General features: G+C 38.6%; 1 protein-coding gene and 1 long non-coding RNA gene across 3 annotated transcripts in view; one reads left to right on the plus strand and one right to left on the minus strand.

Annotated features, from left to right (window-relative positions):
* LOC148114098 (uncharacterized) lies at positions 1 to 27,521 on the plus strand. The gene is made up of 2 exons (XR_015733835.1): positions 1 to 68; positions 24,986 to 27,521. It is a non-coding gene; the product is annotated as an uncharacterized LOC148114098 (long non-coding RNA).
* Positions 1 to 27,586, minus strand: part of ERBB2 (erb-b2 receptor tyrosine kinase 2) — a 65,518-nt gene that overhangs the window by 24,480 nt on the left and 13,452 nt on the right. For both annotated transcript variants that reach the window (XM_087892194.1, XM_034415827.3), the window contains exons 2-13: positions 15,461 to 15,612; positions 13,753 to 13,939; positions 11,456 to 11,590; positions 10,058 to 10,129; positions 9,043 to 9,158; positions 7,387 to 7,528; positions 7,026 to 7,142; positions 6,441 to 6,567; positions 2,807 to 2,880; positions 2,517 to 2,607; positions 1,863 to 2,062; positions 362 to 494 (exon numbers count right to left, since the gene is read on the minus strand). In XM_087892194.1, coding sequence (XP_087748320.1) covers positions 362 to 494; positions 1,863 to 2,062; positions 2,517 to 2,607; positions 2,807 to 2,880; positions 6,441 to 6,567; positions 7,026 to 7,142; positions 7,387 to 7,528; positions 9,043 to 9,158; positions 10,058 to 10,129; positions 11,456 to 11,590; positions 13,753 to 13,939; positions 15,461 to 15,595 — 1,529 coding nt within the window. In that variant the 5' untranslated portion in view covers positions 15,596 to 15,612. The remainder of the gene's footprint in view (positions 1 to 361; positions 495 to 1,862; positions 2,063 to 2,516; positions 2,608 to 2,806; positions 2,881 to 6,440; positions 6,568 to 7,025; positions 7,143 to 7,386; positions 7,529 to 9,042; positions 9,159 to 10,057; positions 10,130 to 11,455; positions 11,591 to 13,752; positions 13,940 to 15,460; positions 15,613 to 27,586) is intronic.

A 27,586-nucleotide genomic window follows, 5' to 3' on the forward strand; every position in this document is an offset into this window, starting at 1 on the left:
TTCTAGATTTTCAAGTCAATCTCCTCTCCAAATACTAAATCAGAACCAATTCTGCTTGGCTTTCCAAGGTAAGCTACGCAGTGCCACCTACTGAACCTTTAAGGGTATTATTTTTGCTTTTTGTTTGAGTATAAGGGAAATCAAACACATTCTTTACATTGTATTATGATTTTATTTATTATTAACACTGATATGCTATTCCTATTGTATCCAGTTTGAGCATAGTACTCAGTGACAAGATTAAAATACAAGACTTGAAACTAATTTCTTCTATTTAATACTTTCGAAATCCCCCCCCCTATTTTTTCTCAATAAAGACTCAGAAAAGCCCCTCCCAATCACATTTCCCCTTGCCACATACCCATCCAGAACATTGCAATTCTCAATGCATTCCTTCCCACGGAGAAAGCCACTGCAGGACACACACTGACTTTTCCCTGGTCCCCAACAATGTCCCTGGGAGCACAGAGAATAACAAACTTGGCCTTGGAGACCTAAAGAGAAGAGATGCAAAGGAAGGTTGGAGAGCACATAATTTTATATTCAGGAAACCAATCAGTATAAATAATCTGCATTCTTGCATCAGGTGCTAAATTATGAGAATCGCTGTGGTGTATGATGTGTTGGACTAGGAGTGGGGAAACCCAGACTCTAATCAGTCTTCAGTCATAGTGTGACTTGTGCCAGGTGCCCTTTTGGCCGAATCTACCACACAGGCTTGCACTTATGGGGACAAATAGGAAGAGTGAGCACTATATATGCCACCTTGTGCCCCTGTACAAAGGGAAGGATATTAGTTGAATGAAAAAATGAGCCCATATGTAAATCAATCTCATGCCTGATTTTTTTCTCCTCCACCACATTTTTGAGAAATCACTTCATACTATCAAATGATTGCACTAAAATAGAACAAGAAGTCCCAAACAACTCTCCTGCCATATCCCTTAGGATGAGTTGTTCTTCCCAAAAGAAGAGCAAAGAGCTGAATGAGAATAAAGAGATGGGGGACTGTTCCTCAACTCAGAGGTATTGACAGAATCACTATCCTGACCTTGGACTCAAAATCTGAAGGATCCCAACCAAGTCATGAAAATGCTACTGCCAAGCTGAGTACCAGATGACCGAAAAATGCTGGATGATATGGGAACTTTAAGCCCAGTGGTCTATTCAGAAGTAGACTCTTTTTTCCAAAGAGCTTAACAACCACAATTTAATCTTACTGGTACTACCTGGGCTGGAACAGAACTCGGAAGTTTAAGGAATAAAAGCCTTTTCCTGAAGTCACTTCACCTTTGAAACAATATCTGAGTAGCCTATGCTTATATGCTGTGTGCCTATGATTCCTCAGCTAAGTTCACCTCGGCCAGAATTTTGACAATATTTCTAGGCTTCTCTCTCTGAACTTTACTAGAAGTAAAATAAGGGAGAAACCATTTGCTTTCTACTCTAGATATCGTTATTGCCTAAAGACTATCATAAATGCTTAGTGCTATATTTTGACCAGAATTGTCTGACAACTTTTTTCATCTCTGCATGGGACCTTGCTCAAAACATTTCCATTACTTTTCCCTTGTTTTATCTTGCTATTTACATTATTTATTGATTTATTTATAAAATTTATTGGCCTCCCTGCTTATCATGGTTCTACTATTACAACCTGCCCAAATCAAAGGTATACTAAGCAACCTTCTAACTTCTTCCTCTGAACTCACAATATTGCAGGAAAATCTCACATGGGATTCCATTTTAAGTCCTTTCAACTGACCACCAAAGTATCAGGTTTAGAGAACATTTTCACACCTGCAAAGAATGAGGAGTGGGGGACACACACATTAATGCAAACAGGCTTCACACATGCTTACCACATTGCTCAGGCGAATTGTTGTCATTGTGGAATAGCTTCTGCCGAGGGTTTTTGAAGATGTCGCCCCAAGGAACATTTTGGATGAAGCAAAGGTTGGGATTGTGGTGGATAAGGACCATGCCACTACTGATCTCTTGCAGTGAACGTAGGCCCAACCAGGATATGTTGAGGTTTTGCAGTGTTAGCGAATAAGCTCCACTGTCACATGAAACAGATTTCCCAGTTAAAGTGAGCAAAATTCCAATGACAAAAATAGTCATTTCTTCTGTTAAATATACACCACTAAGCTAGAGACATAATATGGTCATGAAGATAGACTGTCCTCCTGATTCTCTGAGAGACTAAAATATAAATAGTTTATAGAAAATAAATAGAAAATAGTTTTATTATTCTATAACAGTTGTAGGCATTTATAATTTAAATGTCTTTTTCTTTTATTTGTAAGCTTTAATAATAAAAGTTTACCTCTTCCCCCAGCCACTGAGCAAAGATACAAAACCTAACCAGTTGTCCAAATTTTCAGCCCTTTGGTCAAATAAATCTGGGTAATCGAGTAATTGGTGATTTAAAAAAAAAAAAAAGAACCCATGGCAATTTCCACTGACAACTTAACACAGACCTCACCCTCGTTAAAACACTTGAGACAACTTACTTGTAAAGTGCCCGCCCTCGGATCACCTGAAGGTTCTGGAAAGGGCTCAGGTCCAAGAGAGTCTCTGGCCAGGATTCAATGTACAGAAAGCCTGAGAAAACACCAAGATGGGTCCATTCAATGGAGAACTGTGATTGCTACTTTTTTAAAGGATTGATGTTGGCCTGATTACAGAGGAGCAATACTTTGATCAGAGGCAGGGACCAAATGGCTATGCTGCTATTTATTACAAGCACTGATACACTGCCCTTATCACGAGGCCTCAAACTATCCTGAAATTTTGTACATACCTGTTAAATCTTTCAGATGCACAAAGACTTCAAGCTGTTCAGGTTGTAGGGGTGGCGTATTTGTGGCAGGATCTCTAAACAGAAAAGGAAGGAACAGCTTGGAGTGAAACTTAAATGTTCACATGTACACATGTCCCCTCCCCCCTGGTTATTCTAGTGGTGAACACTATCTTTGCTTGAATTGGTTGAAATGATGCCAAAATATTGCACACTTTCACATGTTTCTTTTAGGAGAATTATAGGACCATCTTTAAAAAAGAAAAATTCAGAGAAAGGTATAGAAACAAGGAAATATAAACCCACATATACAACTTTTTGCTCCCATAAGTTCTTGCTGTCAAAAGAATATTTTGAGGGGTTACTGGCCACGGTGAGTGTCATGAATGAGAACTAAATTCTGTCCTGCCAGAAAGTTTCCCCTTAAGATTCAGATGACTCCAAGCCTACCATCATCTGTAAGACTCTTAAGATCTGGTTTTTCTTTGGGTCAGAGTAATGAGATGGCCCCTTTCTAGGAAGCACAGTAATATGTTGGTTAGTGTGTTTGGTTCCCAATTTCTTCTGCTATTTTGATAATATTTTGTGACTGATTGGTAACTGATTTACCAGTATATGTGTTTGTATACCTCCAAGAGCCATTATGAGTTGGACAGTCATACAAGTTAAATGAGTGAATGAATGTATGGCACAATACTGTCACCTTAGAAAGTAGGACTATATTTTTTCTCTCCTCATATTGGGAGTTGAAGTGGTTGTTGTTTTGTTTTGTTGTGGCAAGCCTGTTAGAAATTGAGTACCACACTTTTTTAGAAGACTGTAAGAAATGTTGCCAGATGGCAGCTTTGCTAAATTGCAACTAATTGCAAGAAAGGGCTTGAATATGAATCCTATAAGACACTCATTCTGGACAGCTTCCGGTTGGCACCGCCAGCGTCGCGGATGGTCTTTTCGGACCGCCAGCCCCGCGATTCCGTTGGAGCCGTTCTGACAGCACTAATCAGCTGTCAGACAGCTCGAAAATCTCTCCTTTGGGAGAAGAAGGAGAGAAGAGCTGGTGGGCGAGGGTAGAGCTCCCTGGGAGCCCCTGGAGCAATTCCAGGGGCTTGGAGGGTGAGAGCTCCCCGTTCAGTCCACTGAAGCTCCGGATCCGTGGCGACTCTGTTTTAAATGGAGCCAGACGCTGGTGACCGACTCTGCTCTCAACAAGGAGATTAATTGATTCCAAAAAGCAGACAGAACGGAAGCAGGAGAACAAGCCTTTGCAAGTATGTTGCTTAACTCCTGGGATACAGTGTTTCTATTTGATTTTGCTGAGCTGGAGGAGGAAATGGCGTTTTCATTGTGGCTGGAAAAGTGAAAGTTAAGTGCTTGTTAATAGATTTGTGCTTAGAGACTGGACTTAAGATGCTGGGATTTGAGAGCTGGGTGTAGAAATGACTATCTTGCTTGATAAACTATAAATAAATCTGAGAAAGCTGCTCAAGAGATTTTATGGCTTTGAAAAGAAAAATTCTTTTAAAATAATATGGCTTCCAAGCAAGGAGTTCCTGAAAGTGGTGGAAGTTTTCTAATGGCGTCAGAAATGACACAGAGAACTGACTCACAGAGCCAGGAGGATTATTTTAGAGACCTTACAGAATTTATAAAGGAAGCCATGAACAACCAAATTGCAATTATTAATAACTTTACAGCAATCATAGAACGAAAATCTATAGAACTGATGGAGGATATAAAAGCAAATGAGGATGTTTTTGAAGGAAAGCACAACGACAATGTAGGAGACATCTTGACAAAAATAGAGAAGCTGGATCTGGCTGATTCTCAAGAATCTTCAAACTTTCTTCCTGCCCTTTTGGAATTAACTGACAGAACTTTTCAAAAATATAATGCGGAGCAGAAAGAACAAGAAACTGACCAGCCCTACAAGGTTTTGGAAGATTTGGCAGAGGCTTTCACACAATTAATTGAAATGCGACAACTGGACTTTTCTTTGCAAACTCATCAAGTTAACTCTTCGTTCTATGAACTGACTGATTATATAAGCAAGAAGAGTCGATATGGGGGCTCCAAATCAGAAGAAATGGTTCCAAGAAAGGGACAAGTCTTAAAGATATATCAACCCCCAGTTGAAATTCAAAACCTCCTCAAAATAAAAGTAAGAGGGAGGAAGAAAGATTAGAAAAAATATAGAAAGGAAGAATGGAAGATTAAAATGAATTAAGAACTCAATTAATGATTAATTAAAGTTTAAGAAAAAGTATTTGAACTTTGAGAGTAAAAGTAGGAGGGAGTAAAATGATTAAGTAAATGAATTAAAAATATTTTACAGATGTATTACGATGTTTTTAAAATTTTTAGGCTTAAAGTATTATATGTTATTTTGAGTTTAAAGGGAGGTTGATGAATAATCTGTAGAAGGGGAGTTAAGGGGTCTAGGGAGTTTTAAGTCTTGCATTAACTTATCATATTTTAGCTTATGTTTGGTAAAATTTATACCCTGTTTTTCTTCTGGGAAGTCGGGGGAAGGGGGTGGGAAGGGGGGGTGGAAGGTTAGGTTTATAAATGTTTAAATAGACAAGTGAAAATGTTACTTGTTTGATTTTAAAAAATAATAAAAACTTTTTTTCAAAAAAAAAAAGTCACTCATTCTGCTATAATACTTTCAAGATGACTTAATTTTTCAATTGTCACAGGTGATACTACCTTTCCGTTAAAAATTAACAATATATCATGCCATCATGTGTCTAAGGACAAATCATATTACAAGGCTTTCATAGTTCATGTTCTGAATTCCCTATAAAATTGTGACACTTTCAATTCAACAATAATGAGAAATATGCAGATTTATCCAAGCCTGGACCCAAATCCCATTCACCATTTCTTAGGCTATAGACACTAGCTCTTAAGCCTTTTCACCTTTGAGCTGGCAAATGGAAACCAGAATGTGTTCAGATTACCCAGCATCAAACATCACTCCTGCTGCTGGAAATGTTTATTTTAAGAAATACCAAGTTTTTTCAATTTAGAAGCTTCCCCGTCGAAACTGTTAACATGCATAAAAGCTTCTATCTTAGGCCAACAAATGATTTTCTCTCTTCACACCACAATTTTCACTGGTAGCATTATTCTCCTGTCCCACAGTAGCCTCACAATAGAGATTAAGTGTTCTGTTTCAGAACAGAGTATTAATGTAGTTCTTTCTTTCCTCAACACCACGCCCCATTTTCTTTTCCTTACAGACTTCGTTTTTGGAGAAGTACAGACAGCTTAAACTTTTAGGCCTTCAAAACAAAATTGCTTAGTGATTACAATGGTGCCATGTTTTCAGCCTTATTCCTCTGGTCCTAGGAGTTAATATCCTTAAAAAAAGTAAAAGCTTTCTAAAGATGCTGAATTATGAAATAAGATTCTGTTTCTGTAAATAACTCTGTATGGTTATTTATTGTTTAAAAAGCTCACCTACAAACAATAGGCTCTGGCTTTAAAAAGTAACAAAGCTTAATTGCAGCTCTAATTTACTGGGCTTGCTCAGAAGCTTCCCAATGTATAACCTGGGATGCATTACCCAGAACAACTACACAGATGCATCCCAGAAACTGATACAGCCTTCTGACTCTAAGACTTGGTTACCTACCCTGCAAAGGTCTCTTTCAGAAAGGCTAAACTGCCAAAGATCTTGGTACAGCCAGTAAAGTGGTGGATGTTAGAGGCACTGACAGCACGAACGCCTTTCAGGATATCCATACCTAAACCATAGCAGACTAAAATAGAGAGAAGGTGGTGTAGAATTAACTAAATCAGAAAAAAAGGATGCATATATTTATCTACACATCATATTAAACCAACACTGTAGTGCAGCCTATCACAATTTAACCTCTGGACAGGGGTTAACGGGGACAGGGAAGAACAGCTTGGTAGGTTGGCTTTTTGTGGAGGCGGAACAATATGGAAGTGAATCTTCTGCATTCCACAGACAGTAGCAAATTATTGAGATGATTGAACTCTAAACAATAAGAATGAATGCCACACATGGAGATTAAGAAATTTACAATTAAGCCAAGGTGCCTGGAGTTGGACAAGCATAAAGCTAAAACCCATATATTCTCCATGGCTCTGTCAAAATCGAGACAGAAAGTCAAGGATAATCCAGAGAGATAACATTTTGCGTGTCCAGAAAAACGGAGAATCTTTTTACACTTCAGCCGATTTCAGTTCTTACCTTCTGGGCAGGAACTGTCACATTTCTCACATTTCTGCATGGTACCCATGCTCACTTCTTGACTGTTTTGGGGACACACCAGAGTGCAAGAGCCTACCTCTGCAGCCAAGTAATTATCTGTCATGAGATATGGGGAAACTATTTTAAAAATTCTGTGCACAGAAATCTATCAAGCCAAGAAAAAGGTAAAGTTATAATTCATCTTGATAACTGTATGAATGCATGAGTGCTCCAAACGAATGGAATGAGGAATCTCACATACCAATATATCAAATGGTTGAAAGTGATTAGAAGTACAGTATCTACAACCCAACTATCTGCCCCTTACTCCAAGCAAACCTATCCATAAACAGAGGCTTACAAGGGCAATGAGGGACACAAGTTGCTCCAAAAGTGTAGCGTCCATTTGGGTTGTGCATAATTTCAAAAGTATCTGGATTGTAGTTCATTAAAGGTGGACAGTGCAGTTCACATATGCCACTGTGGTTGAAATGCAGGCAGGCCTGGAAAAACAGAAAGAAGTAGCACTTAAAAAAAAAAAAAAAAGAACACCAGGCAAAATTCAAGGAACAGTATAGGAGATGCCCTGCCCTTTTCATCACTTGGAGGAAAAGCAAGAAAAATTGTGGCCCAAGAGACAGTCATTGCTTTGCATCAGGTAAAAACAGCAGGACCTTTTTTAATAGCACATTACTATAAACATTAGTTTAACATTGGTCTAGTTCAGTGATGGCTAACCTTTTTGCATCGCGTGCCAGGAGAGGGGGGACAGGGGAGGGTCACGCGCACACGTGCCCACGCGCATCTGTGTGCAACCCCCTCCCCCCCACTCCTGGCACATGATGGCCTGGTAGGCCCGTTTTTCTTTCTTATCTGGTTCCAAATCCTCTCTGTGTATCTGGGAACGGCGAAAACAGCCTTTCCCACTCCCTTGGAGGCCCTACGGAGGCTGAAAGGGCCCATTTCCCAACTCCTGGTGGGACAGGAAGTGACATTTTTTGCTGTTCCCAGCCTCCAGAACCTCTCTAGGAGTCTGTAGGAGCCTCTCTAGGAGTCTGTAGGAGCCTCTCTAGGAGTCTCTGGAGGCTGGGGACAGGAAAAAACGTCACTTCCTGTCCCACCGGGAGTGGGGAAATGGGCCCTTTCAGCCTCCGTAGGGCCTCCAAGGGAGTGGGAAAGGCTGTTTTTGCCGTTCCCAGATACACAGAGAGGATCTGGAGCCAGGAAAGAAAGAAAAACGGGCCTTCCCCACCCCCCGCCAGGCCCTCCAGAGGCAGGAAACAGCCTGTTTCCCTACTTCTGGTGGGCCCAGAAGACCCGAAAATCAGCTGGCCAGCGCGCGCATGCGCCCCAGAGTTGAGCTGGCGTGCCCACTAATATGGCTTCGCGTGCCACCTGTGGTACACGTGCCATAGGTTCGCCATCATGGGTCTAGTTAATGGAAATACTCTAGAGTATAAGTATACAGCTAAATTTTGCTTGCCAGAGGAAGCATCCAAATGTTACTACATCTTTGTAACAGCTGCTTTATTGACAATATGCAAACATAGCACACTGCACCCTATGAGGCTGGATTAAGAGGGACTGGCCCATAGTCACTCTCCCCATTGGCTGAGGAGACTTCAACTTCAGCTTCTCCAATCCAATACCATTAGGTTCAACAAGCCTTGACTTAGTATAATATAGGAATCCAGTCATTAAAGTGAAAAACAAAGAGAGAACTGAATATATTTTCTCACAGCATGGGGTCTTAAAAGTCAGTGAACACAACGCCAGTGTTTTCTGGCTAGAACTTTCACTACTGGATCCACACTCTTTTGATCAAAGCCAATCTAACTCACAGTTTCCAGATGTGTTTAGCCATATGCGAGGGGAGGTTAAGTTTAGCTCCTTGCAGGAATACTGGTGGGCACGAACTAACAAATGTCAACTTTGCTGCAATCAGAAAGTGGCAATCTATTCAATGAAGTAGACATCTCAAGGCTAGGGGAGAAGCCTCCAAAAGATCCCCACTCACCAGGCAATCGGAATGCTTGGGTCCTGTACAGCCTGCTGCACACTGTTCATGGCAACAGTCTGTTGGGTGTTCTCCTTTGCACCTTGGGCAGCTACTGGCACAGATTGTACTTGTCACTGTCAGAGAGCCAAAAATGAAGAAACCAATCATTCTACCTCTCTCCCACACATGCAGAGGTCCCTGCTCTCAGATACTTTGCATGAAGAAAGGACTTCAGTCCAGCCTCGTCTTGAACCAGAAGCCACTGTATGATGAAGGAGGCTAGAGAGAACTGCTGCTGAAACTACTGTGGGAAACCACAGGCTGAGCAGCACTGACCCTCAGGTTATTAGAGACAATCGGGGGACACCCAGAACAGATCAGGAAGCTTTGACCATAGGGAAAATAACAGAGAGAATAGAAAAAACTGAACTCCCAGGCAGCCAGGACACCATTAGGCAGAAGTACAACTCTCCTCGCCCCCCAAATAATGGAACCCTTTCACCCTCTAAAGCAACTTTCTCCCACTGTCTTGGGGTTATGACTGCCAAATTCACATGCTGACTGGGATACAGATTCTGAGAAGCACAACAAGGATGTTTCAACTTGAAAAGAAAGGATCGTGAGGAAGAGGAGAATATGATAACACACTTTAGTTATCCGAAGAGTTATGCTACAGAAGTTGTTCAAGATTTGTCCTCAGAACACAGAACACTGAATAAAGGACTTATATTACAAGAAGATTTACAGATTTCATGTAAATTTTAGAAAAACCTTCCTAATAGTAACTTGACAATGGAGCCAATTATCCAGGGGAACAGTAGTCTTCTTGCGCTGGACTAAATCTTTGGCTTAGACACCAGCACTATACAGCCCCTTACATTTTAAGATCAATTCAGTAACACATTTTAAGTTCTGTATTTTTTAAGCCTTAGGATCCTGGATTTTTAAAATAGACTTTGTCCACCATTTCCTTGCATGCATTAGAGATGTTGTATTTTCCCCTCAGATCCCAAGCAATGATATTCCTTCTTACATATTTGACAGCTCTCCTTTGCTTCTCCCCAGCAGTGGTTATTATGTGGGCAGATTTGGCTGCAGTCAGGGCCTAGAGGGAAAGAAAACAGATTTTTAAATTCTTACATCTAGGAGGAAGAAACATACAAAATTGGACTAGTAACAATTGTGAGATACCAGATGTGCTCAGCTGGAAAGACTGCAAAAATGAACTTGGCAAAGAGTTGTATATGTTGTAATTTTGCCAGGACACAGAATCCAGTTGTACTGGATTCAGTTTCCTAAGAGTACTTGCTTTCATTTTTTTAAAAAAAAACTAAGTTTCTAGCCCTTATGTTTGTAATAGCAAGCAGGGTGTGTGTAAGACACATTTTCTCAAGTGTCGGAGGACAGAAACAGCTGAATATGATTGTTGATAGAGAAGAGCAGAGTTTCAATGTTCCTTGTGAATAAACCGAAATATATCACACAAAGCACACAGAAGGCATTATACAAAGCTAAAGAGAAAATATTTATTTTTGCTAATATAATACTGAATGCAGAATTTTGCTTTTTCTCATATCAATTTCAGCAATTTGGGCATAGAATCCAGACATATCTCTAATATCTAAAAGCTTAGATAGTGCACACTGGCTTATTAGGCTGACAAAATGACATCAGCCAGATCAGAAGTGGGGAATTCCTTGAATGCTGATGGTGGGGTTGGTTTTCATTCTGACATTTTGAACAGATGAACGATGGTCATACTATAGAAATAGGAAGGAAAATAGAGATAAATGATTGAGTTACAATAAATTGTTACAACAGCACTGAACAAATGACATTTATGATGGTTCCTCATAGTTCTGGTGCCACAGAATCCACACAGTCACACGGTCATGATATTTTCTGCTGACTTCCCGCAAGCAAAGTCAATGGGGAAACTGGCATAAAATAACAGTCACATGAGATCCTCACTTAATGACCCATGTAGTCCTCACTTAATAGGGCAACTGGGATTGCTGGAATTGCCATTGCTAAGTGACATGGTCATATGACGTAATGCTTTATGACTGCATCACTTACAGGCAGTAATTCCAGTCGTAATTGCTTTGCAAGCCAAGCACTACCTGGAAGTTGGTAATAAAAGAATATGACTCATTCATCCAACGTCACAGGATTGTAGAAAGGGTTATAGGGAAGCATAAAATGAGAAAAGAGTATTGTATTACTTGTATTACTAATGGCAGCTATGAAATTCATTTTATCTCAGGGTAAGACTTCTTAATATTACCAGATAATAAACAGTACTGATGAAAAACCAAAATTTCGAACTTTACTCAGAAGAAAAAGTAGATATGAAAGAATTCCCTAGCATCATTAAAAACAACGATTTACTTCTGCACATAATTTCCCTGAGAAGCCCAATTATACTTACAGTTCCTACGACGATGGCTGCTGATCTCCGTATAGTTTTGCAAGTTATACTTATGGAAGATAGCTTCCCAATGTATGGTCTCTTGGAAGCACAGCTGGGGGTTCCTCTCTATAATCACACTACCTTTTAAGATCTCTGAAAGCAAACAGGAGGAAAAGAAGGGTCAGCAAAAGGAAATGAGTTAACAGTCTGGTTTTGTTCATTATTTTAAAACCACACATTCAGTCTATTAGAAAGTTCAACCTGTTGTCATAAAAGAGCTAGAACTGTATTACAAACTGTGGATAAAATTGTATTACACTTCCTAAAGTTAGCTTGAGGTAGAGGTAACTACCAGTTAGGACTTTGGCACATTATGATCCTAATGTATCTAAGCTGAGGAAAGTGTGTCTAAGGCATAATTCAACGCACCAGCATTGTAAATTCATGGCACAAGCAAGATTCAAGCAATAAACATCATACCTTATAGTTCAGGCTGAAATATGATGCCAAATCTTCTAAATCTTTAAGGGGGCTTTGTGTGGGGATATAGGAGCAGACCATCAATCAATCACTGTACTATCAACAAAACTTTTGTTCATACTTGTTCAAAACTTTTGTCCAATGAATTCATTGTAAACAAAAATATAGAACTTGTTGGCATGAGTTGGGCATTAAAAAATAGGCCCATCAAATCTTCCCACCTAGAAGTGAGTTAAACTTTTCAAATTCACATAATTTCAAATTCTAAACACAGTATTTGGAGCTCAAAACAGTGTTCCGGCAATTCTAGAAGCATTCTGAATTCAGGACAGTCCCGGCAAGTCAGAACAATTCTTCTGATATCAGTCTGGGCATTTTGATTTTGGTTAACTTTACAGATTTGAGAAGATTTGCACATCTCTTATTTCTACAAATAGGAATTGAAAATACAACTTTCCCACAGAATTTCAGGGTTTTAAATGGAAATAACACCTTTAGTATGATTTTTTTAGAGCTGAGCCAAATATAAATGTTTTCAGCTGCCAAGTAGAAATACTATAGTATTTTTACAGAACCGGAGTTGCTCCTAAGTCTAAAAATTCTTTTTAAATAATGGCAGCTTCATAAAATATTTAATAAATAAACATTCTAGTACACTTTAGGTCTGGTTAGAACAGCAATAATAATGACTTTTGGTTTCTCCTAACAATAGGAATATTTGCACCAGTTGTCACTTATTAAGGATATGTGAATGGGAATCTTTGATTTGTTAGAATCCATCAAAGATTCCAGTTCACACATCCTGTTAAGGCAGCAATCCACCAACAGTGCTTCCTGCCTTTATGTTTTAAATGCAAATAATTTTGTCTGGATAATTTTGTGCATGGCTTCCAACATTGCCTCCTGCATATTCCAAATCTGGAGTACTTAATCCAATTTTGGTCACTATACTACAAAAAAGATGTTGAGAAGTTCAGAGAAGAGCAACTAAGATGATTAAAGACCTGGAGACTAAAACATATGAAGAATGGCTGCAGGATTTGAGTTTGGCTAGTCTAAAGAAAAGAAATAGGGGCAACATGATAGCAGTATTGCAGTATTTGAGGGGCTGTCACAAAGAAGAAGGGGTCAAATTATTCTACAAAGCACCAGAGGGCAGGACAAGTAATAATGGTTGGAAACTAATCAAAGAGAGAAGTAACCTGGAATTAAGAAGAAACAAGAAACAATGGTTGGAAACTTCCTAACAGTGAGGGCAATTAATCAGTGAAATAGCTTGCCTTCAGAAATCGTGAGTGCTCCATCACTGGAGGTTTTTAAGAAGAGATTAGACCCATGATGGCGAACCTATGGCATGCGTGCCAGAAGTGGCACGCAGCATTCTGTGGGCATGCGTGCTGTCACCCCAGCTCAGCTCTGCCGTGCGTGCCTCCTGCCGGTCTTCAGGTCTCTGCCATGTATACGTGAGGGGTCGGGCACATGCAGGGCACGCACACATGCACAAGGGGTGGGGCACATACATGGGGACTGCTTGCACATTCCATTTGGGGGGATTCATGCACGCATACAAATGCATTCATGCACATGCACACATGCTTTAGGCACTTGGTCCGGAAAAAAGTAAGCCATCACTGGACTAGACAATGATGGCTAGATACTATTATTTGAAATAGTATAGGTTCTCCTGCTTGAACAGGGGGATGGATTAGAAGACCTCCAAGGTCTGGTCTATTGTTCTGTTCTGTTCTGTTCTGTTCTGTTCTGTTCTGTTCTGTTCTAATTCCCATTCCCATTCCCATTCTTTCTGAGAAACTATCCAGGCCATCTTAACACACCTGTTAGTTTCAACATGCCCAGTTCCTGCAGCCCCACGTCTCCACTCGGATCAGCATTGTCTAGGACAGCCAGTGCATACTTCTCGTCATAGAGCTGGGTCCCACGAATGATCAAGAGGCTGTTCAGGTGCAAATGGCGCATGTAATTCTTGGCTATTAACACATATCCCTGGACTTCTCTGATGTCCTGAGAAGCAGAGACACAAAAATGAAATATAAATGTTTCAGGATGCTTGGATTTGCAAAAGATCACCCAGTAAGAACATGGTGAAGATATGGTCCTCCAGAACAATACCCTTCTTGAACTCTCCTATACTGGCAGGATCAGATGAAAACTGAAGTGCAATAGCTGGAACACCAGGTTCCCTGACCCCAACAGACCCCAAATCTTCCCTGAGCCAAACCACAGTATGTTGCACACAGAGAACAGAAAGCTTGCGATTACACTGTTTTATGTGTACAACATACTGTTATTCCTTCATAACCCACAATTTATAAATTGCAATAGGTACATTTGGGGAACATGTCGAGCCCTACTCAAAATGCATATTTGGGCTTACTGCACTATATTTCGACTGAGTGCAGTAAGCCCAAATATATATTTTGAGTAAAGCGTGATATGTTTCCCAAACCTAGAGTTTGTGATTTACAAATTGTGGATTGTGAAGGAATTAGACATATTGCTAAAACGGTAGCTTATTGATAAGTGCACCCTATATTATAGCATATAGGGGAAAAGTGGTAGATGATTTGTATTTAAATTTTCATTCACCTTTTACCTATACCTGTCTATGTCTTTGTTTCCATGTACTCTTTCTATTCTAAGCTTGTAGGTGTTACTTGAAGCCAACTTTTCTGGTTTGTACATTGTGAGTTTGACACAGAGACTAGGTTCACATATTATGCTTTGGAATGTTTGTTTAATAATGATTTGCCTAATTGAATTTCTAATATTGAATAATGAATTTCATTATGGCTTAGCATGTCACAGAAACTAAACTAGCTTACAGACTACTGAACCCAGCATACAAATTCAGCATAAGCAATCAAATTCAAATTCTTGGGATCTAAAACAACATCTTGTTATCTTGCTCACCTGCAGACATGAGACTCAAAAGCTACTGAAGCCCTTTTAGGGAGAAATAAAAATATGCATAACTATATTCAATTTAGCTATACTTTACTAAATGTGGTGAATATTTGGAGTTGATCTAATACAATCCTAATAGACAATGTTTCTGTAACCTCCAGTCCAGAGGCGGGTTTCAGCAGATTCTGACCAGTTCTGGAGAACCGGTAGTGGAAATTTTGAGTAGTTCGGAGAACTGGTAAATACCACCTCTGACTGGCCCTGCCCCCATCTATTCTCTGCCTCCTGAGTCCCAGCTGATCGGGAGGAAATGGGGATTTTGCAGTAACCTTCCCCTGGAGTGGGGAGGGAATGGAGACTTTACAGTATCCTTTCCCTGGAGTAGGGTGGAAATGGAGATTTTATAGTATCCTTCCCCTGCCACACCCACCAAGCCACACCCACAGAACTGGTAGTAAAAAAATTTGAAACCCACCACTGCTTCAGTCATCAATGTCACCTTCTTAAATTCTAAGGGCAGGGACAGCTATGTAGCATTTCTTCTTTTCCCCATTCCCAAACTAATAAAACAAAGAAATTTGGAAACACCATCATTTTTCACATTAAAACTGTACCTACTTTGAGAAAGGATGTATCCACATCTGCTGGTAGGTATGTAATCTCCAGATTGCCCTGCACAACTTGACAATGCTCATAGAGCCAACGGAGGGTGTCTGGATGGTTTTCTGGACTCGAGGGTGGCTGCAGTTTCATATCTGTCCCTGTGCATACTGAGAAGAAGAAAAAAGGGGGAATTATCATGAAGCTCAAGAGAAAGAAGGATCTGCTCCACTCAATAGGATTTCATCTAACTGGCAAGAAGACATACCTGGTTACTTTGATCACAGGTGCAACTTCTGAAGACTGTCAAGTTCCTCGTAATGATCTGTGATCAATTACTCAACACAGCTATTGAGGGCATTGCCAGCCTCGGCTCCCACTAGTCAACCAATAAGCAAACATAGAAATTGGCCTGCACTCCCTGCTCTCTTCTATTGCAATAACTTTGGCTTCCTGCCTTAGTTCCGTGAGAAAAGAAGAGAAAGTAAACCATAGTTTACTTATACTCCATAGCACTATGGAGCTCCAAAGTCACTTTAACTGCAGAAGGTAGGAATTGGGGGGCCTTCCTGCTAACAGCAAAGTTGCAGACCCACAGATCCAATTTTGTCATCCCAAATAATAAAACAGAGGTTTTCAATTGGAGATTTGGGGTGGCAAAACTGGAAGGAAATTAGTTCAGTTATCCAAGATAACATTAGCAGAGGAACAAAAGGGTGTTATTCCAATGCATTATATGGAGGGTTTTTTGCTTTCTTAGGAGCTATACCTTGGCAAGGTATATGGGTTCATTTTGGAAAGTTTGAATTAAGTTGACGAGGTTTAAAATCTTAATTTTACACTGTAAAATAGAAAGTTTAAAATGCATACAAGCCAAACATTCCATTTATATTATCATTACTAAACAATCACTGAGCAAAGAACATCTCGAGAATCTCAGCTATTTTTTCTTTTTTAAGTACCGGTAAGTTCCCAATTCCTAGGACTGTCACAATGAACTTAAAAAAAATGGGGTAATTCTCAAGGTTTAGTATATACAGTGTATAAAATTGTCTAGTGTATATAGTGAGTGGACAATAGTGCCCCACAGAACATCCTATCTTTCCTCTAATTAGCAGGACTAAAACAGATTAATAATGTAGATATGTATAAACGTGATTGATGTGCACAATTTCACAGCCTGCAGAGTTTCATTGTGAGGGCCTAACGCATATTAAAATGAACATGAACAGCTTTACAAGTTTTTTTTTAGCAGAGGATGGAATCTGTCTTACCAATTCAAAAACTAGTAACAGCAATAGTGATTGAAATCACATGTTGTATAAGCAAATATTTCAATTCTAGTTTCCTAACCAACCTACGGTAGCCTATTTCTCGTAATACCAAACCATAATAGCTGGGTTTCCACCTCATATATAGGTTACTCATTTGTTATAAGGACTGAATATGAAAATATTAACTTAATGTGCTGCCAACTGCTAAAATACCTGTTTTTTAAAAAGGCGTGTATACCTTGTTTTCAAAAGAAGAAAAATATGAGAATCTACATGCATGGGCATGAGTTGTCTGGGTCAGGAAACTAACTTTTGCTATTCCTTGCAGCATGCAGCTTTTCCTACTATATATAATTCAAATGTATTTTTCCTGGAAAAATGGAATGTGGCTTTTAACAGTTGAGATTTAGAAATCCAAGAGGTCATTACCCTGTTTCATTGCATGGCATTCTGGAGAGATTAAAAAATGCAGAGCAGGATGGCAATATAATAAACTGCTTTGAAATAAATGTGGGTGGAAGGGGTTTTTTGCTTTCTGGAATTCAATGTGCAATTCAATAGTAGAACTCTGGTATCCATCCAAGCCTTTCCAAGCCAAGCAGGAACTTCTCAGTTCCTTTCAGAAAAACCAACACTTCCTGTGTCACTATCCAATTATTGAAAACATAACCAAAATCAGCGTACATGTTCCCAAGTATAATTCCATGTCTCAATATAATCCTCCCCCAGATTCACGACAAGTAATAAAACAGTTATACAGTCACTGTTTCTTTAGGAAATACAATGAACTCAATTTAACTTGATGGTTCATTTCAATAACTTCCTATTGATTTCCTGTAATAACCTAATTCATCCCAGCTGCTCTGTCTGTGTATGAGTCACTCATTCTCATTTCTCAGCAGGGTATTTGAAACATATTGATTTTGAAGGACTGGGTTTTAAAAGGCATAGTCTGTATGGAAAAAAAAATCTGCTTATTCCAAAATATACTGTGCTGTGATTTTCTATCTGGAATGGATTGATTTACTTCCAAATCTTGTTTTATCAGAAACAGTACACTGGGAAGGCTGACAAACTACCTCTATTTGTTTCCTTCAGACTGATCTCTAATTTTTTTATTCAGCACCCATTCCTTCTTGACCCTATCTCTTCATGTTCTACCACCCACATTTCTCATTCCCAGATTCAAGTTATTTTATTTCTCTTGATAATATCCAACATTCATTTCCATATAACAAAAACACATTCTTATACACACCATTTTTTTCTTTTACAAGCATTAATTTGATGCAACAGAGTTCTACCCACTATATCATAAGATTTCTCCATTCATTTTCCCATATTTACTAAATATACTTCCAAGATACAGTCATGTTTAGTTTTTTAAAAAAAAAACATTTATGGGGAGAAGGTATTTATTATGTTAAATATGAAACTATAATCTAGTGTTAATATATGCAAATTGTGCAATTGCATTATTTTTCACCACTATACAAATTACATAAATCACAGTGGATGTTGTACAATTAAGGTAAGTTTGATTAAATAAAACTATCTTGTCTGCACTACTTTTGACATCACTTCTGGCGGGATATCCTAACGGAAAAGTGATTGCTGCATTCAAGGTTTATTAAAATAGCTAAGTAAAATCAAGATTTCACTGTAAACAAATCATCTGCTTGCTATAATTTTCTGCCCTGTATATTTTATTTGCGATAACTTATTTTATTCTCTCTGTCAAATTCAATAGCATTGGATATATTAATTTACAGATGCATTCACTTCATTGCATCACAAAATCTAATCTTTGCTGCAGATTGCTAGAGTTCTTAGGCAGCAACATAACATTATCTAGATACAAAAGTACCTAAATACTCATATCCCCAACCAACTCATTTTAAACATTCCCTTCATATATCAATAAATACATTAGGTAAAAATAACAACAAAAATTACATATCTTTGTCTTGGGGCTTATCCATATTTTCTGATGGTTGCAATGTAAGTGTAGTCTAATACTGCAGCCTCCATCTCATCCGAAGCAGCCCAAGCCTGTTTTTAGATCTTATAGTCGTGATTGTGAACCTATGGCACGCGTGCCAGGGTGGCACACAGCGCCCTCTCTGATGGCACATGAGCCGTCAGTTCAGCTCCGCTGTGCATGTATGTGCATGTGCCTCCTGCAAGCCAGCTGATGTTCGAGTCTCTGCCACGCATGCATGGGGGACACATGCGGAGGCGGGGCACATGCACGGGGATGCACGCACATTGTATTTGGGGGGTTCGGGCACGCACGCGCGCTTGGGCACTCAAGTTCAGAAAAGGTTAGCCATCAGTACCTTATAGCATAAAAAGAGCTTTTCCTCTTACAGTTGGTCCTTTCTTACAACCATAATTGTTACCGAACTTCCATTCCAGATTTTACAAGTTTTGGCCATGATCATTAAGCGAATCACTACAGTCATTAAGTGAAACACATGGTTGTTAAGTAAATCTGGCTTCCCCATTAATTTGGTTTGTTGGAAGGTCGCAGATGGTGACCATGTGACTGCAGGATACTGCAACCATTGCTGCCAAGGACCTGAATTTTGATTGTGTAAACACAGGGACACTGCAATGCTGGCCATAATGTTCAGCACTATCGAACAATTGCTAAATGTTGTTAAGTCAAGGACTACTTGCATGCCAGCACTGTCAGAATATTGCCTACATATGATGCACCAGAGACTAGAACCAAATGAGCATGACCATCAATATATATCTGACAAGCACAAGCAATGTAAGGCATGCAGAGGAAGAGACCACATTATCTGAAGTCTCTTCCTCTGCATGCCTTAGATTGCAGGAGCAACCTTGTACTAGGATGTAGATTAGTCCTTGATTTACAACATTTAGTAATTGTTCGATAGTTCTCTAAAAAGTGATGTTTGACCAGAAATGGTATAAAGAAACGAACATGGATATTTGATCCAGGAACAATTAGGGTGAATATTTGGGATGATTTGGGATTGAAGTGGTGGTACGTTTTCTATGAATTGATTACAATAATAGTTAACAGAAGTTTTTTGAATTTCAGTCTTGTTTTTTTCAGATTATTTTCAAACAATTATTACTTTTACATGTCTGTATTACTGCTTTTTCTGTTAATTATGTTGCTATTAATAAACTATACAATAAATAATAAATATAGTTATAGATGACAGGCTAACAATTGATAAGTAGATTAGTAGTTTCCCAGTTTAAAATTCTTTTGGCCTGTTTCACAAAGTATGAAAAACTAACATTGCTGTATTACATTAATCAGCATTCAACTACCGTGTTTCCCCCAAAATAAGACCCTGTCTTATATTTTTTTGAACCCCAAAATAAGCTTGGCCTTATTTTTGGGGGGGTCTTATTATTTTGGGGTGCATGTAGCAAGATGGGCCTCCTCTTGCCGTCTTACCTGATTTCCAGCTCTGTGTTTAAATATTTTTGAGTAGGGCTTATTTTCAAGAGGAGGCTTATTTTAGCGCATGAGCTCAAAAGCCTGATTGGGCTTATTATCAGGGGATGTCTTATTTTCAGAGAAACAGGGTAGGAAGGATTATATGTGTAAATGTGTTAGTAAGACATTTTTTTAATTTTTTGATTGGTTTTTTTTTATTCTTTTGGCCTTTTTTAATATTTTGTTTTGTATTTTAACCTTTTTTGAATAAACAAAAAAAATTCATGAAAAAAAAGATGATGTGGTCTGGAGTAGCAATCTGCTTAACTTTACAGGTAGTCCTCATTTAGAATAGAATAGGAATAGGACAGGACAGAATAGAACAGAGTTGGAAGGAATCTTGGAGGTCTTCTAGTCCAACCCCCTGCTCAAGCAGGAAAACCCTATACCATTTCAGACAAATGGTTGTCTAATCTCTTCTTTAAAAATTCCAGTGCTGGAAAACCCATAACTTCTGGAGGCAAGTTGTCTCACTGATTAACTGTTCTAACTGTCAGGAAATTTCTTCTTAGTTCTAGGTTGCTTCTCTCCTTGATCAGTTTCCATTCATTGCTTCTTGTCCTGCCCTCAGGTGCTTTGGAGAATAGTTTGACTCTCTCTTTTTTGTGACAACTTCTGAGATATTGGAACACTGCTATCATGTCACCTCTAACTTAGCCATCATCATTGGGACTGCCACTGCCAAAGCCGTCTGTAATTGAAACTTTGACTATGTTTATTATGATCTTCAGTTTTCCTTTGCTTTATAGACCTGAGAAGGTTATATAGATGTGAGGATTGGTAACATAATAATAACAGCCTTTATTGTCATTGTACATCATGTATACAACGAAATTCGTTTAGCCTCTACTGGTGCAATCCATAACAGAAAATACAAGACAACATGACTAGTAGAGAGAATAATCCTTATACAAGTAATTGGGGGGGGGGGACATCCTTACTATTGTAACTGTGAACTGTTGCTGAACAAGGTAGTCACTAAATGAGGACTCCCTGTAATTGCTCCTGTAAGCCTGCTTTGGGGTAACTCCCTTCCAACTACTGGTATTTCGGAGCTTGATTTCTTTGGTAACAACAAAGAAATACAACACACTGCAGTGCTGTACATGTTAAGACAGCTGACCTAGAAAAGCAGTTGCCAAGGAACTCTTTCTGATGACCTGAAACTGACCACCCTATCCCCTTCTTAAGGCATGTAACCAACAGTATAATTGAAAGGGTTTGATTCTATAGTATTTCCATAATAATATCCAGGATGGGGGTGATGGAGTGTTCCTTCCCAGTGAAAAGAGCGGTTTTCAGAGAGCCCTAGTTCCTCTCTTCCTTTGTTCATGGGATTTTTCTTTTCTTTTCTTTTTTCTTTCTTTTTTTATTTAAAGTTCTAGCCTTGAGTAAATCTTTTTGAAAACTTTCCTGGCTTGCATGATAGGTCGTGAAATAAGTGTGTACTTTGGATTTTAAAAAAATGAAAATCTCTTTCTGCTGAAGGTAGAATGAGATGGGACCCTTCTCCTACACAGAGACATGGGATCCTGCATCACTATAAACCACGTTTTCCCCTAAAATGATACATGTAGAGAAACAAATGGGAAGAACAAGGCCATTCTCTGTCTTCCCTTCAGGATACCTTATCCAAAATTGCGTTGACACCTCTCTGGTCCTGAGCAAACATTTGCTTAGTTTTGTTGTGATCGATTATTAAAGATCTTCTTCAAAAGTGGTAAATTTATTTTTATACTTCTTTATACCTTCTCATCCTCCTCTTTCAAGAGCTGAAAGTTTGGATTGCACTGAATTACTTTTCTTTAACAAATATGAGAAGGATGCATTCATCCCAGCTTTTCAAAATAGTCTAATATTACTTTGTCCTTGTTTTGAGTCCTGTGTAATACTTCATCAAAGCTTTAATAAATTGGTGGGTCTGAACATGTGATCCCTGGCTCCTTCCAATTTTTTGAATCAGAGAGTAAATTAGCTCCCAAGTAGCTGGGACCAGGGCCAGGTGAATCAAAGACGTGCACTCTCTATTGTACTAAAGTTTGTTCTCTGCCTTTATAGAGATGACAAGGTGCCGAAAACAACTTGAATATGAGGCCACAGTATCATTTGCTAGGCAGTGTCAGACCACTCAAGTATGTGCCTGGGGCTAGGACACATGTCTAGTCATGAAATAGTTGGGCAAGTGAGATTTTATGGCCATGGGCAGGGGCAAGAATTTATGGCCCACCCGATGTTGATTACACAGTGGGGGGAAAACAACCTTAATTAGTATCTGTAAATACCTCAACTTAAGCTGGGCAGTCAAGAGGAATCAGAAGAAAGTATAAGCTGAGTTTCCAGTCCTCATAACTTGTGTATATAATAAGAGAGGCAGACTCAATGAGGAGTTCTTTTCATTTTAACACAGGAGTGAAATGTTCCCAGTTCAGACTGGATCACCCAATCCAGTAGGATGATTCGGAGAACCGGTAGCAAAAATCCCTCCCCTCCCCCCGCCTATGCCCACCCAATCACCTGGTCGCTTGCTTGCCGCTTCTTTTAAAAAATGCTTTTAAAAAACAGATTGCGTGCCACAGCTGATCATTCCCCCGCACGCACTGTTCTACTTACTCCATACCTCCTTTTGGCGTGCACTGCGCGCACGCCCTTTGCATTTGGTGCGTGGTGCACACTGCGCATGCGTGCTGTTCAGATTTCACCACTGTTTTAACAGTGTAATTTAAGACAGTTTGCTGCTGCCGTTTTCAAACTCCTGATCAATGAAAATAATTCTTCATTAAATACAATTTATCCAGAAATCTCTAGCATATTCAGTTCAGCTTTCTATTCACTGTTGTTGTAATGCAAAATTTTGTAACTTGAAGTCCTCTCATGTCTATAAATTGACTTCCCTATTTTATATAATCATCTCTCCCACTGTAATTTTTTTCCCTCCTTCCACATGTTTACTAAGATTCCCAGCCACCAAAAGCTGTATCTGTTTTATATTCATATCCTTTATGTGGGGAGAGGGGAGGAATATATGCTGATATATACTAGTGGACTCATCTTACCAAACTCTTATTAGGATCTCTGACTTTATGAAAAGTATAAATATCTAGCTGCATTGTTCAGTAAACAACTGGCACAATTCAGCAAGGCTGTTTGATGAAAGGCTGAATTCCCATACTATATACAGAATAATCTAAATCCTTTTTTGAATAAGGAAGAATGAATTGATATCAATATCAGGGCCGTTAATGAATGTGATTATTGTAAATTTTGGTCTAAGAGGTGGAAGGGCATTTGCTTACAGCAAGACCCATCTCTGAATTTGCTGTGTATGTTCCCTATCTTATAGCAGCCATCTCTGATTGGCTTTACATTGAAAGGGAGTTAATTCCCATTTGGGAAATTATAGGCACAGTAATATGGTAGTTCTTGACTTATGACCACAATTGACCCCCAAATTTTTAAGTGAGTTTTGCCCCCTTTTATTACCTTTCTTGTGATAGTTGTTAAGTGAATCACTGCAGTTGTTAAGATAGTAACAAGGTTGTTAAGTGAATCTGGCTTCCCCATTGACTTTCTTGTCAGAAGTTTGTACCCCAGGTGAATTATGAATTATTTGCCAAGCATCTGAATTTTGATCATGTGACCATGGGGATGCTGTAACAGTATGAAAAATGGTCATAATTCACTTTTTTCAGTACTACTGTAACTTCAAACAGTCACTAAACGAACTATTGTACCTGTATAACCATTTGGAAGGTTCCACGTCAGAAAAGATTGCTGTATAACATGTACATAAAATATTTTTAGATCTCTATTTCCTCTCTTGTGTTTAAAATGGCATAAATTAATTTATGGAAATATTTTAACTCCTATGTAATTTTCATAATATGTGTCTAGAAAAGATGGGGAAAAACATCAAATGTCACAAATCTTCAGTAGGCTAAGAGTTAGTAGAAACAAATTATGGCTAATTCAGACAATGTAAACCAAGAAATTTTGGATACATGCAGTAATACAAAGAATGTTACAGTTTAATACCGGAAAGAAACCAGAACTTTTTTTTTTTTTTGCTTTAATTTATATGCCACCCTTCTCTGGAGACTCAGGGCGGCTTACAATACGTTACAATGCGTTTTAATTGGAGTTTATGGATTACTGAATCAGAAAAGATTCATGGAAGATAAATGTTATATATGGTAATGACCGCATGATTATTATATGCACAAAGATGGAAGATAGTAAAATTCCCACAATGAGGGAAGAGTGATCATAAAACTGTCAGAATCATGGAAATGGCAAAAGATATCTGTTTGGTCAGAAAAAAGAAAGCAAGTACTTTTTAAAAGTTTGGAAATCTTTTACTGACTTTTTGCTTAAAAAAAAGCAAAATTATTATTTGTGGATTTAATAATTGCAAAAGATAAGAATTTAATACAGAGTTGAAGGGATTTCTGGAAGAGAAGAGGGAGGAGAGATGGGTTTGTCAACATCTGTTGAACCGATGATCAGAAGCCATTGTTTTTCATAATTTTAGTTTTCTTTTTCTTTTTTTCTTTGCCTCCATCTTTTCTTTTAGGTAAAATTCTCAGTAAATACAAATAAAATGTACTTTATTTGGTGGACTTGAATCTAAAGGGATATTTATTCTGCTTTGTTAAGCAAAAAAAAAGTTTAGCTAAGAACTAGTAGGTTGGTTATAAAAATCAGGGCAACAAAGCAATAAGCTTGTTATTTGGAATGGATGTCTCACCCTCCCCCCCTCTCTCCCTTTACTTCTTTCCCATGAAGGCTTTCCCAAGGCAGATGAGAAAATGAAGAAGAATCAGCTTCAGCTTCTCAAGGATGGGCAATGGCTGAGAGCCATTGTCAGCCAAGAAGAAACTTCTCATACAAATATCACAGCTTCTGATCAAATAACAGTTAGAAAAGTAGGAAGAAATGCTGATGGCAGATCCCAGCTGGCAAAGAAAACATAGTTTCACTTAGTTCCAACATTCAAAATTAAGCAATTGATGAGGTGGAACTAATACATAGGTTAATGAATGGCAAATGGATTAGATTTACAATGCATGTTAGAGAGTGGGAAATTATCTAAAATAATGGAACAAAGCCTGGAAACTTCAACAAAATATCTGATTTGTAAAATTCATGATCCACAAAGTTAAACAAAGGTTTAACTCCCACCAGCCTGACGGGAGATCGTGAGTTCAAGTTCCACCTTAGCCATGAAAGCCAGATAGGTGACCTTGGGCCAGTTATTCTCTCTCAGCCAAACTTACCTCACAGGGTTGTTGTTATGAGGAAAATAGGAGGATGAAGGAGCATTAGGTATGTTCATCACCTTTACTTATTTGTGAAAATAATAAAGGCAAGATACAAATAAATAAACAGTTCAGTACTGTTGCTGGAGTAAAGAACACAAGGTTATAAAATATATTCTTAGCGAAGGAACATTTTTGTTACTTTGGAATGTAAACTGGAATACCTACAAAAAGGGTCTACAATACAAATGATTTAAGTGGACCAGATAACTTTTAAATGGACTATGTACAGTAAGAGACTTTGCAGCTGAGGAAAATTTAAATCAAAAATTTATCCCATTATGTTGCAACTGAGAGCCAATATTGTCTATTGATATTAGGCTAGAAACTGGGAGATCATGAGTTCTAATCCCATTTAAGCATGAAGCCAGCTGCAGTATGTCACCTGGGGCCAAACACTTACTCTCAGTCCTAAGAAGGAAGCAATGGCAAATCACTTCTGAAAAGCCTTGCCAAGACAACTGCAGAGATTTGTGCAAAGAGTGGTGGTGTCTGCGAATCAGACTTGTTTAAAGGAAAAAAAATGTTCTAACTGCATAATATTGGAATCAAGCGATGAGAAATTTCATTTTAAAAAGGTGACCATTTCTGAGGCTCCAAGAATCTGGACAATTATAGATCAAAAATTATTTGCCTGGATTTCCCTGTCACCGACATAATCTTCAATGGGTGGATCACATCTAAATCTAAGTGCAATGGCCTCATCAACATTTGTTTTTGGATTTTCAGAAGAAAAGCAAGGGGGAAATGACCAATGATAAATAACAATTGCACAAACTAGGAATTGTAACAGATGTAACTCTGCTGTTCACAAGCCCAGCAAATGGAAATTCCTTCTACAAATTAGTAGTAGTAGGAGACTGCCACCTTTGAACTGAGTTTCCTAGGCAGAAAAGCTGACGCCCATTACAGACGGAACTCCTCAGAATATCTGCATTTTAAATCAAGAAATAGACACAGCAATCGGCTTTTCTTAGATTTCTTATGGCGATTTCTCCAACTTCATGACTAACACTTCTTTAGGGAACCAAGTTGGAGAAGGCTGCTTCAAGGAGTATCTGCTGCTAAACTCTTTTTTCTATCAGATCAATAATGTCTTTACATCATCCCTTAGGCAGTTGGCAGAGTTTGACAACAGAACTACTTTTTCAAGCTGAGCATGTTTAGAAAGGAAAAGTGACTCTCTGAAGTAACCTTGATGAAGCCAAAACGCTCCATCCCCCAACTGATGTTGGTACTTCCCACACAGCTTGATCCAACTAGAAATAGGATCAACAACCTCAATTTATGTGACCTTGTTGCCACTGGAAAATCTAGATGTACAAGTACAGGCTGTGAAGGAAAGGAGTTACTTAGTTGTTGAGAGACACAGGACAAGTATACTTTAATGCAAGTGAAGTGCCATTACTGTAGCTACTTTCCTATTCAAAGCCAACATGAAGAGCAGAAAAGTAAAGAAATAGGTGAAGACTCACTATTTTCTGGAAATACAGAGTTTCTACTCAAGAAACTCATATTTCTGCTCCCACAAGAAAGAAAGCGATGGTTACTCGTTGAGAAGTGGAAATATATTTTACATATGTTCAAATTCAATTTACACATTCCATAACTAGATCCCTTGGGTCCAAAACTAAAACCATAAGACTTTAGATAAATACAACCTGTCACAGAAGGCTTAGGAGATATATAGACCAGGAAGCTAGACAAAGATATTGTTACCTCTCTTTTAACAAAAACAGCAGACAACTCCACCCAAACATACATGTGTCCAGTGACACCTAATGATAACAGTATAATGACACCACCCATAGATTTCAGAATCTGGTAGATATATTGGAGTATTACCAAGAATATATTTTAATTGGTCCTTTCTAAACGTATCACATAGTTTACTACCTTAATTTTTCACTGAATATTGGTCCATGGAATGAAACATGTGATAGTATTGAATTTGAGAGTTTGTGCTTACTATTAGAAACCTAACGATGATAACTAGAATACTTGGAAAAGCTGTCTTTTTGGAGTTTATTTAACATAATGGCTTTATAAAATCTTCATTTTTTTGCAT

The sequence above is a fragment of the Pantherophis guttatus genome, chromosome 4 (genome assembly GCF_059756535.1).
Source record: "Pantherophis guttatus breed Tessera chromosome 4, ASM5975653v1, whole genome shotgun sequence".
Classification (NCBI taxonomy): domain Eukaryota; kingdom Metazoa; phylum Chordata; class Lepidosauria; order Squamata; family Colubridae; genus Pantherophis; species Pantherophis guttatus.